The sequence below is a fragment of the Sminthopsis crassicaudata genome, chromosome 1 (assembly GCF_048593235.1).
Source record: "Sminthopsis crassicaudata isolate SCR6 chromosome 1, ASM4859323v1, whole genome shotgun sequence".
Lineage (NCBI taxonomy): Eukaryota > Metazoa > Chordata > Mammalia > Dasyuromorphia > Dasyuridae > Sminthopsis > Sminthopsis crassicaudata.
The window spans coordinates 48,098,729-48,118,590 of NC_133617.1; the positions used below are offsets into that span (position 1 = coordinate 48,098,729).

The 19,862-nt window shown below is 42.3% G+C and overlaps 1 protein-coding gene and 1 pseudogene across 2 annotated transcripts in view; one reads left to right on the forward strand and one right to left on the reverse strand.

The window, feature by feature from the left end:
- The window catches only part of FBN3 (fibrillin 3), a 100,979-nt gene that overhangs the window by 16,292 nt on the left and 64,825 nt on the right, over positions 1 to 19,862 (forward strand). For both annotated transcript variants that reach the window (XM_074301669.1, XM_074301675.1), the window contains exons 6-14: positions 9,831 to 10,028; positions 10,492 to 10,617; positions 11,985 to 12,110; positions 13,358 to 13,510; positions 13,825 to 14,022; positions 14,528 to 14,671; positions 15,029 to 15,148; positions 16,019 to 16,144; positions 17,920 to 18,042. In XM_074301669.1, the coding sequence (XP_074157770.1) occupies positions 9,831 to 10,028; positions 10,492 to 10,617; positions 11,985 to 12,110; positions 13,358 to 13,510; positions 13,825 to 14,022; positions 14,528 to 14,671; positions 15,029 to 15,148; positions 16,019 to 16,144; positions 17,920 to 18,042 (1,314 nt within the window). The remainder of the gene's footprint in view (positions 1 to 9,830; positions 10,029 to 10,491; positions 10,618 to 11,984; positions 12,111 to 13,357; positions 13,511 to 13,824; positions 14,023 to 14,527; positions 14,672 to 15,028; positions 15,149 to 16,018; positions 16,145 to 17,919; positions 18,043 to 19,862) is intronic.
- Positions 4,685 to 5,002, reverse strand: LOC141551856 (cytochrome c-like; annotated as a pseudogene).

Below are 19,862 nucleotides of genomic sequence, written 5' to 3' on the forward strand. Positions count from 1 at the left end.
TCAAATTCTGGGTGCTTTGTTTTGTCAATCAGAAGTATCTCTCTAACAGAACAACTTGATAAGCTTTCCTCTAACTGCATCTCATCATTTGGTCAATAGGCAATTTTTATCCAGCTGGTACATCCTATATAGATAGCTAGGTAGATTTCCAAAGTGATAATGGACAGCAACAACAACACTAGTAACAATGACAAGTTAACGTTTCCAGTATTTCAAGGTTTATGTAGACCTTTCTTGACAACTACTCTGTAAAATACATAGCACAAAAATTATTATCCCTATTTTATGGATGAGTAAATTGAGACTCAGAGATCTGTGACGTGTTTAGGTTCATGTTGTTAGTAAGTGTTAAAGTTGGGACTTGAACTGAGATTGTCCTTGCCCTTTTCCTCTGGAGGTCAAGCTACTTTATTAAGAACATCTGGCAAACAGAATCAGAAAGGAAATCACTTCTGCAAAAGGGAATGGGGAGGGGGAATGTGGGGCTAGAGACACAAAGGGACCTTTACTTGTTTGTGCAGCCTTTGCCGACATCTTGTATGCATAAAATGTCTTCAAACAGAAGGTTTCCCAAAACACTGGTAGATGAGCTTGAATTGAGCTTAGGCCCAGAAATCAGACAGACTCTCCAGCTGTGCAGCCAGCTGGACACATAGAGTGGGCACTGATCAGAGCAAAGAATGGGGGAGGGGGTTCACTAGACAGGCTTTGAAAGGTCATGGTGGGAGTGGGGCTGTCCCACTGTCTCTCAATATCCCCAGATCCTAGGCCAGGACCACACTGAACTAAGACATCCTTGAAAGGCAGGTTGGTCTGATCATTTCGAGGATTTTAACATTAGCATAGTGTAGTGTATAGAATGTTGTTTTTGTCCTAAGCTTGGCTTCTAGTTCCAGCTCTGCCACTTATTATCTGTGTGGTCTTGGGCAGGAATTTTCCCCTCCTGGAAGTTCAGTTTCCTCATTTGCAAAAGGAATGGATTAGACTACATGCCTTCTAAGGTCCCTTCTATCTTCAAAAATTTATGTTCTCATTATTTCCCTAGTAGACTAAGAAATTCCAGGGCTGACTTTGGATTCCTGAGATCTTTCAAGAAAAGACTCGGCCTACAGTGAGCTTAGCAATTTTAGACTAATCTAGGAGATACCCCATGAAACAGTTCCATGTTTCTGCAGGAAACAACCTATGAGAAGCCCCTTCCATTTCTGGAAGAGTTTCTGTAGGGAATTTCTTCTAACTCTTGGAAATGACTGGAGGGGATATCTCTGGCTTCCAAAGATGCTCTCTAAGGACCACATTGAGCTCTTAGAAGTGCCCTATTAGAAATACCATCTAGCCAATGAAATACTACATGGTGAGCACCGTCAAGACCTGGGAGATGAGCCTAACTATATCCTAACTTTTGGAGATACTTATTGGGAACACAGTCTGGCTCCAAAAAGATGACATCCAGTTTTGGGAGATGTACTGCATAGAGCACTTCCCAATTCTCAGAGATATCCTGAAGGTAGCTCAGAAAGAGATCTCACAGGAAGTATCTTGCATCTCTTGGAAATTCCCTATTGTGAATACTCTTAAGACTCTAAGAACTAATGCATAGGGAACACTTGTGATCTGAGAGACATTTTGTGAGGAGCACCTTCCAACTTGAAAAGAGACTCAACTGGGAGTACCATCTGGCTTCAAGACCTACCACCATCAAGATTTAGTAGACACCTAATAGGGAGTATATTCTAATTATCAGCAGTGCTCTTCCTGGAGGGAATATCTTTAATTCCAAAAGATGCCTCATGGGGAGCACCATCTAGTTGTGGGAGATGCCTATCAGGAAGCGCCTTCCAGTTTTTGAAGATGCTTTATTAGGAACACCATCTAGCTCCAAGAGCTATTGCATGGGGAACTTTGTTGCGATCCCACAGGGAGAATCTTCTACTCCCCAGAGATGTTTTGCATGACCTCTGATAGATAAGCTGTGGGGAGCACTAAGAGACTTCCTCTAGGGGGATGTTCTGTAATAGTGGGAGATCTGTAGTAGAGTGCATCTTCATTTCCAAAGAATAGAATTGTCACTATGTTTTAACTTGGTCATTATCCTGCTCATTTTCCCTCTAGTTGAGTCCAGGCTCCCTTATGTACAGATCCTCACACACCTATACCCACTTTATGTACGTTAGGGGTAATGTGGAAGGATGTTAGAGCCATCTTTCCTTTTGTCATCTACACTGTTAAGAACATTGAAAAGGTTTCTATAAGATTCATTGTGTGATTTTATGCACATTGCAAATTGTAACCACTATTTGCCTGGTTTGAAGATCCAGAATTCTGAGTGCCTAGGGCTTTTTAAGCTATGGCAGTTTCCTTATCTTGGTCCCCTCCAGGTGCTCGGTTAGCTAGATTCATTGTGACATAGCCTGAAGGCTAATTCATTTCATCATTTGACAACTTGACTTCACAATAGACTTGCCTTCATATGGCTTCTTCAGGGCTGTATAAATGGTAGAGAAAGGACAAAATGCTATAGACACAATTTACCTAGATTAAAGGATTTGACAAAGAACTTCCTTTTATTTTTATGAAAAAGACAGAGCCATGTGGTCTAGACTGTGGTGTAGACCATGACATAATTTTAGAACTGGTTAAGACTCAAAGAAGAGCAGTGAATGGCTCATCATTGCTTGGATGGAGACCTCCCACTGGAGGACCAAAATCTAGGTAGGGTCCTAATCCATGGACCCACAATCTAAGCAGGATCCTAACTCATTTAACTTTTCCTTTATCACTGACCTGGATAAAGGAAAACAGGATATGTTTATCAAACATGCAGATGGGGGCATTTAGGTGGTGCAGTGGATAGAGCACCAGCCCTGAAGTCAAGAAGACCTGAGTTCAAATTTGATTTCAGACACTTAACACTTACTAGCTGTGTGACCCTGGGCAAGTCACTTAATCCCAATTCCCAAAAGAATAACAACAAAAACATACAAAAAAACCAACCAACAAACAAACAAACAAAAACATGCAGATGGCACAAAGGTAAGAGGGGAAATGATCATACTGATTGACAAAATAGGATCCAAAATAAAAACCAAAATTTGAGGCTAAATATAATAAGAGGAAATCTTTCTTTGACAATTTTAGAAGTATACCATTATTGAATTAAGCCTTATGATCCTAACAATACAAATTTGTGTTAGTACATACTTATATTTTCACAGTCTAAATGAATTAATCAGGATAAGAACAAGATATGCATGATTTCATTGGTATGGAGACATTCCAAGCAAGGAAAGCTGTCAAGCTTATAAGCATTTATTAAGCACCTACTGTGCATCAGACATTGCCCTAAGTAGTGTGAATATAAAGAAAAGCCAAAATTATTGCCATTCTCAAGGAGTTCACAATCTAATAGGTGTAGAAAACATGCAAGCAACTATATGCAAGCAGAATAGAGATCTATTTGTGTTCATCTATGTGAATGTATCTATATCAAACACACACACACACACACACACACACACACACAATTGCAAATAACCTCAGAGAAAAGGCACCAACAATAATGAGGACCAGGAAAGGTTTCTTACAGAAAGCTGAATTTTGGTTTATTTGTAAGCAGCCAGAGAAGCCAGGGGACAGAGATGAAGAGGAAGACAATTCCAGGCACGAGGGATAGATAGCCAGTGAAAATGGATGATGGAGTATCTTTTTCAAGGAACATCTGTCTAGGAAACCAGTATCACTAGATTATAAAGCATATGGAGGAGAGGAAGGTTTAAGATGCCCAGAAAGAGGCCAATTTATGAAGGTCTTTAAAAGCCAAACATTAGATTTTGCATTTGTTCCTAGAAGCAAAAGGGAGCTGTTGGAATTTATTGAGCAGAAGAAAGTTATAAACAGAAAGTTAGGAAGACCATTTTGATAGCTGAATGGAAGATAGAATGTAGTAGGGAAAGACTTGAGGCAAGGAAGTCAATCAGCAGGCTGTTGCAGTAGTTTAGGGATGAGGTGATGACGAGGATCTGGCAGTGTCATAGGAGAGAAGGGGGTACATGTAAAAGACATTACAAAGGTAGATTCTTCACGTCTTGGATACAAATTGAATAGAGGGTGAAAAAGAAAAGTTGAAATAATTCCCTTTACTAGTACTGGTTGGTACTTTCTTGGATATTTGTAGTATTAGTTGCCTAAGGCAACATAGCCAGTACATACTTGTATCTATGTATATGTGTATGTATTTATGTGTATATACACATTGATATACACATATACATCTATACATATTATGTTCACATATACATATATTTTATAAATATGCATGCATATGTGTGTGGTGATTTTGTGTGTGTGTGTGTGTGTGTGTGTGTGCGCAGCAGGATTTGAGGTCTGGTCTTCCTGTCTCTAAGCCAACTATCTCTATTCATTGTTATCCTGCCTTTCTGTGGCTAGACTTAAAACCGCAATGCAGAAAACATAATTATGTTCATTTAAACTCAAACCTACCTAATCTACATAATTCCTTAAATTACAGTTGCTGAACACAATTTTAAAATAACCATTCCTGATCAAAGTTCTCCCGCTGATAAAAACAATCTAAATAGGGTAGAGTTATGGCATATGTTTAAAGGAAAGAAAAAGGATATCTCCTCATGAAGCATCTTTTTGTAAGGGAGGCAGCAAAAGGCTATTACTCATTGGTAGTTTTTCTGAGATATGCTTATCAAGTCTGCCCTTCCTCCTTTTTTTCTGAATACCAGCGAGGATCATTTCTGTTCCAGGGATAGACTTCTTGGGGTTTTCCAAGTATTCCGTCAGCATATCCTTGCCCCAGACGATGCCTTTGCTTTTGTTGGCATCTGTGCCCAAGAATCCTGGAGCCACACCAGTTTTTATCCAGAGTCCACTCCGATTAGGTCCAGTCCTGTTCTTGTCTTCCTTTCCAGCTGTGTGGCACCATGCATGTTTCTGAACAAAAAATCCTCTTGCCCTTTTCAGCATCAACCATTGTGAATTTGGCTCTTACTCAAATGAGCTTGTTAACCACTATCCTTAGTTCCTTTTGCTTTGACCAAGGACATGCTGTACTCCTAATAAAATGAATTTAATAAGAATATATGTAAAGTCTTACACTTGGCTTCAAAAACTAGACTTCACAAGTACAAGATGGAGGTATTCTTAGGTGGAAATTTTTCTGAAAAAGATCTGGGGATGTTAGTGGACTGCAAGATAGGTGGCAGCTAGGTGGCACAGTAGATAAAGCATCAGGCCTGGAGTCAGGAGGACCTGAGTTCAAATCCATCTCAGACACTTAAACTGTGTGACCCTTTGTAAGTCATTCAGCCCTGATTGTGCCCCCCTAAAAAAAATTAGACCAATACCACTTTAGTAAATATCATTGCTTATGGGGCAATTAGGTGGCACAGTAGATAGAGCACCAATCCTGAAGTCAGGAGGACCTGAGTTCAACTCTGGTCTCAGACATTTAACACTTCCTGGCTGTGTGGCCCTGGGCAAGTCATTTAACCTCAATTGCCTCAGCAAAAAATACATGCATACATATATATATATACATATATACGTATATATGTATATATATATATATATATATATATATATATATATATATATATATATATACACATACATACACACACACATATAATTGTTTATAATGGAGGAGCTTAGGTAATAATGATGATGATGATGATGATGATATCTAGCATCTATAGAAAGCATTAAGGCTTACACACACACACACACACACACACACACACACACACACCCTATATATATATATATATATAAAATCTCATAATTATATATCTCATAAATATAATCTTACTTGATCATCCCAACAACCCTCAGAGGTAGTTGTTATTGTTGTTATTATTTTTATGAAAACTAAAGCAGACAAAAGTGAAATGACTGAGGCTGGATCTGAACTCAAGTCCAGGCCTCTGTCCACTGCACTACCTAGCATAAGATAGAAACACCTAAAATAGGTGTAATTTCCTGATCCATGTAAAGAGTAGCTGATTATTTGGGGAAAGAACAAAGGTATTAAGAAAAATATTTCCAAGAGCAAGCAGCTTGGTGCAATTGAAATGAGGATATGGGTTCAAATTCTACATCTGACCCTGATTGGCTATATGATCTTAGTTTAGTCAAAAATTCTTTTTGAATCTCCACTAGGAAAGATTTAACAAAATAAATAAAATTACAATAAAACATAAATAACATTGCATTGCAAAGCTGAGCGAATATGTAGCCCAGAAGAATCCTCATCCATTTCTATTTGAGTTAGACTCCCCTGGCCTAGATGACCTTGAGGAACTAACATCTTTATCAGAGTGCTTTATTAAGTGCTTTCTGTATGCTAAGCTCATTACAAATATCATTTCACATGATCTAAGTTATTTGCTGCTTTCATCTCCACTTTATAGTTGAAGAAACTGATGCAGACACAGTTTAAGTGACTTGTCCAGCCAGAAAATATCTGAAACTTGAATTCAAATCTTCCTTACTTACTCTAGGATTGGTGGCCTAGGTCCATCCACTGTGCCTCCTAACTGCCTCTATCAAAGGAAACAATATGTATATAAATACATATTAGATACAAAATACATATTAAATACAAAATAGATAAACAGTGATTGTCAGGGAGAGCAACAACTTCTGAGGATAATAATAACAGTAGTTATTTGTAGTTATAAAAATAGTAACAGTAGCTAGCACATATATGTACATATATATATATATATATTTATATATATATATATATATATATATATATATATATATATATAAATATATATCTCACCTGCTGTGTGCTAAATCCTTTACAAATATTGACAACTTGTTTGATCTTCATGGCAACTTTCTAACGCTGTTGTTCAGGAGATTTCCTATCATATCCAACTTTTATAACTCCATTTAGGGGTTTTCTTGGCAGAGATACTGGAGTGATTTGCCATTTTTTTCCCTCTGGCTCATCTCAAAGTTGAGGAATATGAGGTAAATAGGGTTAAGTGACTTGCCTAGGGTCTTATAGCTAGAAAGTATCTGAACCTATATTTGAACTCAGTAAAATGAGTCTTCCCGATTCTAGACTCTGGTACTCTATCCATTGTGCTACTTATCTGCCTTTGTGTTTCTGCTGTTACTATTTTCCCATTTTACAGTTGAGGAAAAGGAGGTTAGGTTTCTTGTCCAAGTTCATGTAACTAGAAAGTATTTGAAGCTGGATTTGAACTCAGGCCTTTCTGATCTCCTCTATCTATTGCCTCATTTAGCTGCTTATTAGGAAAGGCCTCATATGGGACTTATTGTTGAACTGAGCCTTGAAGGAAATTAGGAATGTAAAGTTAAAGAAGGAATATCAAAATGGAGGGTCATGTTTATGAGGAGCAAGAGGGCAACTCTGATTGGACCATAGAATGTAGGAATGAGCATAATGCAGAAGAAAGCTGGAAAGGGAAGTAGGTTGAAAGCTGATAGGTAGGTTGGAGCCGGGCTAGAAAGGCAGAGAAGGCCACCTGGAGGTGACCAGCATGGGAGTGAGCACACCTGTGCTTTAGCAAAATCCCCTTGGCAGCTGGATAGAGCATGGATTAGCAGGAAGGAGGCTTGAGGCAGGGAGGTCAGTCAGAACATTATCATGATGATCCAGGTGAAGGATGATGAGGCTAATAGGATAGAGAGGAGTGACATTTACAAGATGGTAGAAATGATGTGATTATCAACTTAGCGGATACAGGAGATGAGGAGGAATGAAGATCAAGGATGATATTGAAGCTGCAGACCTGTGCTACTAGAAGAAATAAGGACACTGGAAGAAGGGCTAGTTTGGGGGCAGAAAGGGGCTGCTGGCTTAGTTCTCTTTGGATTTGGTCAGTTTGAGGTACCTGCAGACCTTCCCTTTCCCAAAGAGATGCTGCAGAAGCTATACCTATCTGGACAGAGCTATCTCTGCCCTGAATTGTGGCTCCTTGAGGGAGTGCTGATGTACCTAGCCCTGATCAACCAAGGGACAAAGTGGGCCCCTGTCATAGCATGATCAGACTTAGAAACAGTCATGGACACTATCTAGTTCAGTCTTCTCATTTTACAGATGAGGTAACTGAGGTCAGAGAGGTAAGTTATCTTTTGACCCTGGCTCAGTGTCCCTGGGTTGTACCCTGTTTGAGCTTATTAGGGAAATGGACTCAATCTTTCTTTTCTCCAACCCCTGACACTGTCTCTCCTGGAACTGGGAACACCATAGGTTTTGGGAAGGCCAGTGATCCAGAGGCACTGAGCCCTAAGGCAAAGAGTTCTGGTTTGGAAGGAAAGAGACTTGGATCCAGTTCTGGAGCTGATGCTTTACTAGCAGGGGAACTTGGCTAATGCACTGCCTGCTGAGATACTCATCTATGGGAAGCTGCCTCATGTAATAGAAAAGAATGATTGACATGGAGTTGAAGGACTTGGCTTTCAATTCTGACTCCATCACTTACTATCTGTGTGACTTTTGCCAAGACCCTTAATCTCTAACTAATATGAGTTGGAAGAGACCTCAAAGGCTATCTAGCCTGAGTTTTCTCAATGATAAAAGTAAAAGATTGGGATAGTTAAGGATTATTAACTTTTTTGTGTTATGAATTACTTTGACAGTCAGGTAAAAACATATGGACTCCTTAGAAAAATATGGGGCTTTTTAATTCATAATTTTAGAAAATGCTAAATGTCAAATACCATTTAGTGAAATAAAGATGTAATTCTTCCCCCATCCAACTTCACAGATATTACGGAATTTATACACAGACCCCAAGATCCCAACTTAACAACCTCTGGGCTAGATGACCTTTGAAGTCCCTTCCTCCTCACAAACTATGATCCTATCTGTAAAATGGGGATAATAATTATATTTTTGTGAAAAAAGTGCTTTTATTAAGACTCTTCTTCAATATTAAATAAGTACCTACTATGTGCCAGACATTGCTTTAAGTGCTTTTTACAAGTATTCTCTCGTTTGGTCCCAACAACAATCTTAGAAGGTAGGTGTTTTATTATCTCCATTTTATATTTGAGGAAACTGAGTCAGACAGAGGTTAAATGATTCAACCAGATTATAGAGATAAGAAGTATCTGAAGTCATGTTTGTAGAGGGCTGAAACTTTGAAAAGGTGTACTTGAATCTGAGACAGCAGAGCATTTAAGGCTAATTACCTATTTGATATGAGATAATGGTCCCATATGGATATATTTAGATGAGATGGCTTTCCTCACCATTGGTGCTTGCTGAATGTATGGTGGTGAGGTAATCATAGGCAAGGATTGGAGGGCTGAGGGAGAGGGTCAGTGTTGCTCTGCTGCAGGAAGAGGAGAGAAGAGAGAATTCACGGTCTGTGTGGCAGCTTGCCTTCCTCCTTCACTTCTTCCCTTCCTCCTTCACTTCTTCCCTTAAAGACCAAGGACTTTGATTGATCCTGACTTTGACTGATTCTGAGGTGCTCCAGGGAGCCAGTCTAGACATTACAATGTTTGAACTCATCTTTTTCTGGTTCCAACCAGAGAGTGTTATTTATGGCACCACTTAACTACTTCATTGATTATTATTTCCCTAAGTTTTTGGTCTCATATATGTAAGGGGAGGGTTTGGGTGGGGGGAGGGCTCATGGAATGGAGGGGATAAGCAAGTCAAAGGAATTTGGGAGGGTGGTATCAGAAGAGAGGGCATGGGACCAGAGCTACTGAAGATAACGCTAGTTAGCAGGAAAAGGTAGGTCCATCGAGGGGGCTAAGAATGGAACTGTGTCCTGGACTTCTCACTACACACCTGGCTTTCCTGGCAGACTACCGCACTGGACCTTGCTTCACCCAAGTCAATAACCAGGTGTGCCAGGGCCAGCTGAGTGGTCTCGTCTGCACCAAGACCATGTGCTGTGCCAGTGTGGGTCGTGCCTGGGGTCACCCCTGTGAGCCATGCCCTGCCCAGCCTCACCCATGCCGCAGAGGCTTCATTCCGAACATTCGAACTGGGGCCTGTCAAGGTAAAGAGAAGGGCAAATAACCATGTGTTAAAATCATGATGGGGGGAATGACCAGAGGGAGGCTGGATCCTCAGGGGAGAAAAGGGTGGTGTTAAGACAAGGGAAGAAAAGTTGAACTCCTGAGCCCTACTAGGGCAAATAGCTGAGCCCCATGGGGAAGGTGTAAACTAAGACTCATGGAAGGAGGCTCATTGGACATTGTGGGTTGGGAAGACTCACGGAGTTAACCTTGAAGCCTTTGGGTGAGTAGACTCACGGGAAGATCCTTAGCCTAGAAGTATGGGAGCATAATGGAATAAAGAGGGGAATGAAGATCCAATAGGAGCCTGAATCTGAGAGCTGGTGAAAAGGGAATCTGGGTATATCAATTGTGGTGGGGCATTGGGGTGTCTTGGTGAAGGGCCCAATTTCTAGACTCTGATCCAGACTTTGGGATCACCCTGTTTCTTTTTGTCCTTCACAGATGTGGATGAGTGCCGGGCCATCCCAGGCCTCTGCCAGGGTGGGAACTGCATCAACACTGTGGGCTCCTTTGAGTGCCGTTGTCCTGCTGGTCACCGGCTGGGTGAGGCCAGCCACAAATGTGAAGGTATGGAAGGAAGAAGACTACATGAAATCAGGAGAATAAGGGCAAAGAGGAAGGATTGAAATGGGACAGAGTGAAGGGGGGATGCTGGATTTGGAAGGGTGGATAGAGCACTAGCCCTGAAGTCAGGAGGACCCGAGTTCAAATCTGGCCTCAGACACTTAACACTTCCTAGCTGTGTGATTCTGGTCAAGTCACTTAACCCCAATTGCCTCAATAAAAAAAAAAAAAAAAATCATCTCCTTTGATCCTCACATCAACCCTAGAGGTAAGTGCAGTTATTATCCCCATTTCACAAATGAGGCAGACAGTGGCTAAATGACTTGCCCAGAGTCACACGTCTAGTAAGTGTGTGAAGCCAGATTTAAATCCAGTTCTTCCTGCCTTCAGATCCAGTGATCTATCCACCACACCTCCTAACTGGCTCTGAAGTCACTGAAATTAATTGACCTCAGATCCCTTGTCTGTAAAATGGCAGATTGGACAATAAATGGGGATTCCTTCCAGCCATCTCTAAACCTGTGATCCTCATTTAGAAACATACCTCCACTTGGCCTTTTTTTTTTTTTTTTTAAATCAGACCTGTGATTTCATCAGCACAGGGAACTCCTAATAAGGAAATTCCCTTCACAAATGGAGATTGACACTTGCTCTGCAATGTATAGTCTTAGAGAGTTAAGTGACTTGCCCAGGATCACACACCTAGTAGGCATCAGAGACAGAATTGAAACCCAGTCTTACTTTCAAAGAGGACTCAATCTATGACACTTCCTTGCTTCTCTGCTTAGAGTTCAGCAATCATCCCAGATCCTGTTTCGATAGTGTTCAGAATTTACAAATAACCCTCTGTTTCCACAATAACCTTATGAAGTCCGGGAGGAGGGGCAAGAATTTTCATCCCTATTTCACAGAAGACTCATTTGCTTATTGTCACACTAATTAAATTAGCTAATTAAATATCAATGCTCAGCCTTGAATCCAGGTCCTCTGACTCTTAGTTCAATACTGTTTTTATTACACCAAAATATTTCTTCTGTATTGGGGGCAAGACCTAGACAGAGAAGAGAATAAGGGTGACCTTGGGCAAACCCCTTTACCTCTCTAAAATTTATCGGCTGTGTATGGAGGGCTTTCCAGTACTACCTGCCAACTCTGGACACTTCCCAGGTCTACCAGGAAATGTGAAATGGCAGAAATAGTTCTTCAATCCCTTCCCAGTGTCAGAGGGCTGAAGGGAGGCATTTGGATGGCACTATTGAAATGGGAGTCATTGTGGAGAAGGGGACATGACCAAGGGCATGGAGGAAGAAAAACAGAGCTCTAAAGGAGGGAGATATCCAAGTACTACTCTTGCCCCTGCCTTTCTTCAGATGTGGACGAGTGCAGTACCATCCCTGGCATCTGTGAAGGTGGAGAATGTGCCAACACGGTGGGGAGCTATGTCTGCACCTGTCCCCGAGGCTTCCTTGCCAGTGCTGATGGTTCTCACTGCTTGGGTAAGAAGGTTCTCAAGGTCTAGGACATCCTAAGCTCTCCCAACCCATATATATGCCAGTCCTCAGTCCACAGTGAGGTTATCCCACCCAGCCACCAGAGACCTTCCTGGCGCCTAATGTTCAGGCACATGGTACCCTCAGTGCAAGACTATTGACTCACCCTCTGATTAAAACCTTGAATGAACGTTCTGTCCTACAGCCAGGCACTTGTGGTTTCCTAATGCTATCTAATTGTTCAGTGGTCAGTGAGAAGGATGGATTCCAGCTCCCTCTCTCTTGCAAATCCCACAAAACTCAGCTCTGCCCTACTCCCAAACCTGAGGCCTTTTTTCCCCTGGTGGTCTGATATTAGCCTTTTTATTGGTAAGAACCCAGAGAGTGGGCACTTGGCTGAGCTTCACCTTCTAACAAGGGGAAGGGGGCCCTTACAACATAAGATGTCAGCACCAGAAGGGTCCTTAGAACACACAATGTCATAGCAGAGAGGACCCTTAAACACAGAAAGTCAGAACTGGGAAGGCCCTAAGAAACATAGTCAGACCTTAGAACACAGAATGTCAAAGCAGAGAAAACCCGAAGAACACAGAATCTCAAAGCTGGGAGAACACTTAGAATACAGACTGGCAGAACTGGGAGGGCCCTTAGAATATAGAATCTCAGAGCTAGGAGAATACTTAGGACAAAGACCAGTAGAGCTGGGAGGACCCTTAAAACAAAGGATATCAGATCTGGGAGGGGCTCTTAAGACAAAGAATATTAAAAAATATTAAAAAAGAATATTAAAGCTTCTTAAAACAAAACACTGAGAGTGACCTTAGAATACTGAAACTATACTAGGATGCCAGGGCTAGAAAGACCTCAGAACACAGAATATCAGCTCTGGGAGGGACTTTGGAAATCATGGTGCCAGAGATTGGAGGGACATTAGGATTTGGAATGTCTAGACAGTGGGGTAAGATTGTTTCCCATCTGACTTCCCTGTACCAAGAGGTACTTCCAGGAAACACGGTCTAGTGTTATTGACTTTCATAGCTCCCCATCCCTCATCCTAATGCTATGATAGTTATTATCTCTCTTCGTGTTTTCCCAAAGTCCTCATCAGAGGTTCCCCCCTCTTCCCATTTTTACAAGTCTTCTCCTTCCTAAGACAACACCACAGGTGACTGACTCTTCTTGAATTCAGCACTACTCTCCCTCTGGTGCCCAGTGTATCTGGAACTCATGGGCTTGATGATTCTATCCCACAGATCAGAGAATTGGTACCTGCTTCTCTGCATTACTGGGGGGTCGCTGTGCTGGAGAGCTTCCAGGCCAAGCTTCAAAGAGGCAGTGCTGTTGTGAATGGGGTCGATGCTGGGCCCTAGGATCAACGCCAGAGATGTGCCCCCAAAGGGGCTCCGGTGAGCTGATCTGGGAATGGAGCTATAGTTAGAGTCCTTGAAGGAAAAGGGAGGGGAAGGAAGAGAAGAGGGAGAAAAGGGAAGAAGGCAAGGGGCACTTCTATCCATATCCCCAAAAGGAAAGGGATGGAATCCCCCAATCTTCCCTCATAAGGATCTTTTTCTGGCATGACAAGATTAAGTACAGTAGTCAATGGATCTTCCAACACAGACCCTTGATACCCAGAGACCAGGACTCAGAAGCCAAACTTTTCTCTGATTTCTCCTCTGCCTTGGCCCCAGGTCCAATGATTATTCCTTTCTTTGCTTTGTAGACGAATTTCGTCGGTTGTGTGTTGAGGGCCCTCCAGTACTGCCTGCCTACCCTGGACACTTCCCAGGCCTACCAGGATTTGGGCCCAATGGCTTGGGCCCTGGCCTTACTGGGCCTGCTCGACATGGTCCCCATGGTACCAATGGACAAGGCGCCCTCCCCAGCCTTCCCGGCCTGGGCCCTGGAAGCTCCAGCATTGGTAAGGACAGATTCTCTCCTCCCATACCCACCCCTAGTATTGCTGCCTGAGAGACCTATCCTACCTTGAAAAGGATAGGAGATGATCGCTCAGAGAGCTGACTCTCAAGGAAAAATGTTTCTTTCCTCCTGCACTCTCCTTCCTCCTCCAACTCATTCCCCTCTGCCCATGATAAAGTCTGTACATGGAAAGTCTGTTGTAGACTTAGGCAGGATGGGACAGAAGAATTAGACTTGTTCTGTTTGGCCCCAGAAAGCAGAATCCGGGTCACACTGAGGAGGGAATTATAGAAAGGTAGGTTTTGATTGGAGGTAAGGGAAAACTTCCTAACAATTAGAGCTGTTCAAAAGTGGTATTGAGTTTCTCATCACTAGAGGTCTTCAAGCAAAAGTCAGATGCACAGGTTTGAGCAGACCTCCTTTGAGATCCTTCTCAGTTAAGATTCTGGGGTGAAAGGGTCAGAGCAAGGCTGATGGCTCCCATCTTTGTGGACTCCTGCTCCTAGGCACAGCCACACTGAATCAGACCATTGATATCTGCAAGCATTTCACCAATCTCTGCCTCAATGGACGATGCCTCCCAACTTCATCCAGCTATCGGTGCGAGTGCAACATGGGCTACAAACAGGACGTGCGTGGGGAATGCATTGGTGAGTCCAGGGGCGGGCACGGAGAATGCAGAGGGCACTAGGGCTCTTTCTGAATCCTGAGACTACTGAGAATGATGATGAGGGATCCCAAAGTCCAGTGAGGCTCTGGGGGGATAAGAGAGGGGACCAGGGTGGGGGAAGTGGTTGCTAAGATTCCAGAGGAAAGTGGGGAGAATAGGAAGCTGGGTTTTTGTAAAATTCTGGAACTTGCGTTCCCATAAAAGTCTTTAAAAATGTGGGAAGTGGACCTGGATCCTAAGTTCTATAAAAAAGAGAGGCAGGCAAGAGGGAAACTGGATCCCCTTGACATTCTGGGAAGTGGGAATGGGTAACTGAGGGTTGGGGCTTTCTCCACAGATGTAGACGAATGCTCCAGCAGCCCCTGTGTCCATGGAGATTGTGTCAACACTCCCGGCTCTTATCATTGTAAATGCCAAGAAGGCTTCCAGAGCACCCCCACCAAACAGTCCTGTGTTGGTATGATCCCCCTGGGAGGGTAGAGAACTCATCTTTATGTCCTTCAGGGGAGAGAAACCCCAAAGCCTTATGGGAAAATCACCCACTGGTATTTACATGGCATCTCTGTTGTAAGTTTAGGCAGGGTGTGACAGAGGAATTAGACTTGTTCTTCTTGGCCCCAGAAGACAGAATCTGAATCAGTACAAGGAGGGAATTGTACAGAGGTAGATTTAGGTCATGGTTTCTTCATCTGAAGAAAGATGCCTGTAGGCAACTAGATGAATAAGGATCTGGAAAACCTGCCTTCCTTGCTTAACTGTGTGACTCTGGACAAATCACTTAATTTTTTCTCACCTTAGTTTCTTCATCTGTAAAACTGGGGCCGATAATAACACTAACCTCCCAGATTGTTAAGATCAAATAAGTTATCAAAGGAAAAGTACTTTGTACTTTGTACTTAAAGCATTATATGAATGCTAATTGTTATCCTTGTTCTCCTTGTTATTTGAGTATGAAGGACTTGGTTTCTAAAATCCCTTCAAGTTAAAATCCTGTGATCTTATTGTCTGACATCTCCTGGGCCAGAATTTGATGTTGAGTGGGAATTAGGAGAACTAGGAGACATATCCCTAAGCCAGTCAGTGTATCATTCAAGGTTGTTGTAATGAAAGTTCTTTCAAAAGTCTAAAGAAATAGGAATAAAATAACAATGATTATTATTATTATTGCTGATGCCCCAAAGCTATGGTCTGTCCACTGCACCATGTGCCCCTACAATCCCTTTCTCAAATACACATATGCACAGAGCTTCCTTCATTCTGCTCTCCCAGTCAGACACCGGGTCTGTATGTGTAGCACCCACTCATTTCCGGTAACATATTCCCATAGATATTGATGAGTGTATCCTAAATGGTGGGATGTGCCGTCATGGGCGCTGCATTAACACAGAGGGAAGCTTTCAATGCATCTGCAATGCCGGCTTTGAGATCACTCCAGACGGCAAGAACTGTGTGGGTAAGTTGACTGTGGGGTGAGAGAGAGAACAAGATCTGTTCTGGTACTCATACCCAGTGATGGCAGAGGCTCCAGACATTGGTAGATTGGAAAGTAAGTGTGGGGTTAAGGAGAGGGAGGGAAGAATAAGTATATGGGGAGGGCTCTGGGCTCTGGGCAAACAATTCTTTCCACTGTGAGCACCACTGTTTCTTCTATAAAATTCCAAGACCTTTATGTTTTGTGTTCTGTCATCAAAGATTGAGGAGGGCTAGTGTGGCCAGGGAAGGCTTGGTGCAAGAGGCAAGGGCCTGAGCTATTCAGAAAGTGATTTGTGAACTTAACAACATCCATCCATCCATCCTTCCAATCTATCCATTCACCCATGCATCCATCCACCCATCCAGCCATCTACTACTAAGCAAACATTATTGTGCAGCTACTATGGGGAAGACACAATATCAAGACCCTATATATAAGACCATAGTTCTGCTTTTATGGTGGTCAAGTTCTAGTTGGTAATTATGATAGGATAGATACTGGCTCTGTGACAAGAAAACTCCTTCTAGCAGTTCAGGTTGGCACCTCAGCAAATAAAAGACTATGAAGATTGCTCCAGCACCAGTATCAAACACAAATAGAGATTCAACCATATGTAAAGATCCCCGCAGGCTGCATATTGATTTAATTTTAAGATGTAATGTTATCTCTTTTTTATTGCATTTTTGCTTATTTTGTTAAGCATTTCCCAACCCCACTTTAATATGGTTAAATGAGCCATATCCAGCCTTGAGCCTAGAGTATTGAGGGATGAAGTGATTTGCCTCATGGCCTATAACTAGTATGTGTCTTGGTAAGATTTGAGCCCAGTTCTTTTTGTCTTTGAAGTCAGCTTTCTCTCTATTACATCACCCTGCCTTTCAACTAGAATCAGTGGTCCCCAAACTTTTTAAATAGGGGGCCAGTTCACTGTCCCTCAGACTGTTGGAGGGCCGAACTATAGTAAAAACAAAAACTCACACTCTGTCTCCGCCCCTCAGCCCATTTGCCATAACCCAGGCCGCATAAACGTCCTCATTGGGCCACATCTGGCCTGTGGGCCAGAACCCCTGAACTAGAATAAATTAGAATATAGAGGCAGTGACATATCATTAATTGGAAACAGAGGATCTGAGTTTTATTTGAGTCCTATTATTACCTAGTAAAGAAATACTTTATTTCTCTGGGAGGCATCTTTCTGGGCTCCAGTCTCCTTGTCTGTACAATTAAGGGGTTGGACTAGATGGATTCTGGGTCCTTCCGATTATGAGTCTTTGGTTCTGTGACTGAATGATTAAGTGCATAATACCTTCCCTGAATTCCTCCAATGCCTCCTCAAGACCAAAAGGGAACAGCACGTTCTTAGAGGTAATGCCAGGGGAATTTAAGCTCTGTGTTGGTGGATCCTGTGCTAGCCAGCTCTGTACCAATCTTTTCAAAATGCTTGCATGTACTTCTGCATATTTGTTTGGACATGTGTTCTCACTCAAGGACACAGCTCTAGAGATTGCTGCTCAGAGTTAAGCCTGGGGCTTCTTTTCTTCCTTGAGAGAGGTTCATTCAGGAATCTTTAGTGTGCCCAGAATCTCCAGAGGGCCACATATGGGCTCCAGAGAAACAGAACCCTTCCCTGACAGCTGATGAGGGGATCCAGAATGTGGGACATCCCTGATGAAGTGGGACCCTTTCTGGGGAAGTACCTGGACTGCTTGAAATACCCACCCAGGCCCAGCTTCTCCCTGTGTTTATGCCCACAGATCATGATGAGTGTGCAACAACAACTATGTGCCTCAATGGTGTGTGTCTCAATGAAGCTGGCAGCTTCAAGTGCCTGTGTAAACCTGGCTTCCTGCTGGCTCCTAGTGGGCGCTACTGCGTGGGTGAGTGTGTGTGCAGAGGGAACAGCAAGGGCAAGTTAGAATTGGGTAAGAGGAGAAGAAGGAATGATAGAAGGGAATGGGAGAGGGAAGAGAACGGCAGATGGTGGGGAGGAGCTGGGAAGAGGGAGAGGGAAGTGGGAAGGAGAAGAAGGAAGGGGGAAAGGATAAGGGAATAGTGACAGGGGAACAAGAAGGCGGCAGGATGTAGGGGAGGAGGGAGAAGGAGATGGAAAGGAATAAGATAGGAAGATGAAGAGGAGCATCAAAGAAGAGAATGGGAGGTGGGGTGGGAGGAAGGACAAGGTATAGAGATCAGTAGGAAGGAGAGGGAAACAAAGGAGAAAGAAAGAAAGGAAGGAAGGAAGGAAGGAAGGAAGGAAGAAAGAAAGAAAGAAAGAAAGAAAGAAAGAAAGAAAGAAAGAAAGAAAGAAAGAAAAAGAAAGAAAGAAAGAAAGAAAGAAAGAAAGAAAGAAAGAAAGAAAGAAAGAAAGAAAGAAAGAAAGAAAGAAAGAAAGAAAGAAAGAAAGAAAGAAAGAAAGAAAGAAAGAGAAAGAAGGGAGGGAGGAGGGAAGGAAAGAAGATAGATAAAGAAAAGTTTGTGCTGATTTTGTGTCATAAAATCTCAGGAAGAATGTCAGAGAGCACCCAGTCTAGCCCATATATGAAAAGTGCCATTTAATTTGTAATTCAGCTGACAAATGGTCATCCAGCTTCTGCTCAAAGAACTCTGAGGAGGGGAAGTGTATCACTTCCAGAGGCAGCATATCCCACTTTGGGACAGCTCTTAGGGTCAGAAAGTTCTTCCTGTCATCAAGCCCAGAAGGTGGAAATGAGGAGTGAGAGCTTTTCAGGGATTTGGGGGAGGGGGAAGGGAACCAGAAGAAATGTCCAAAGCCGAGAGATGGAGGGTGTTGTTTGTGGAACAGCCAGCAGGCTGGTGTCCCTGGATGGAAGAGTACTTGGTGGGAAGTAAAGTGTGAGAAAACTGGAAACGAAGGGCTAGATTTTGAGGGGCTCTGGCTGCCATACAGGGCATTTTGTATGTGATCCTGGAGATGATAGGGAATCACTGGAGTTTATTGAGTAGGAGGGAAGAGGGATGACATGATTAGATCTGTGCTTTAGAAAAATAAATTTAGTAGCTGAAGGGAAGAAAGGATTACTTGAGGCAGACAGAACTCCCAAGAGGATACTGCAAAAATCTAGTTATGTAGTGAGAATTTGCACTAGAGGGATGATATTGTCAGAGGAGAGAAGAAGGCATTTTTTTGAGAGATGACTGACCATGAAATACCATTCATTGACGTCATAATCCTTTAATCGTCCATAGAAATTGTTGGTGTATCCCATAGAATAGGAAAATCTTGTACTGAAGAACTAAAGGCCTGACTCGTTTGACCGTGGAAAAATTAAATGCCAGCTGTCATAGCATATCTTTACAATTATAATTTGATTTCAGCACATAGGATTTTAATAGATTGTCTTGACTGCTTGTATCTCAGGGCATTTATTAACTTTATGAAAAAATTGTGAAACTTGTTCTCTCAAATGCACCTAAGTCAAGCTCAAAAAGATTCCTGCCACAAAGATTTATGTTTTGGGTTTTTTTTTTATAGTCTCTGCATGGGAAATCTTACTTTTGAAAATCAAACTTTTAAACTCTTTCCTCTTTGAATTTAAATTTTTGGAAACCCTTGGCCCAAAGGAAGTTTCTGAAATTGTATTGGCCTGGGTAAGAGGGCCTCTAGAAGTAGATAAGCTTCCATAGAGTTGTCTGGATCATGGCACTAGAAATAACTGTTTTGCATGTCTAAATTAAT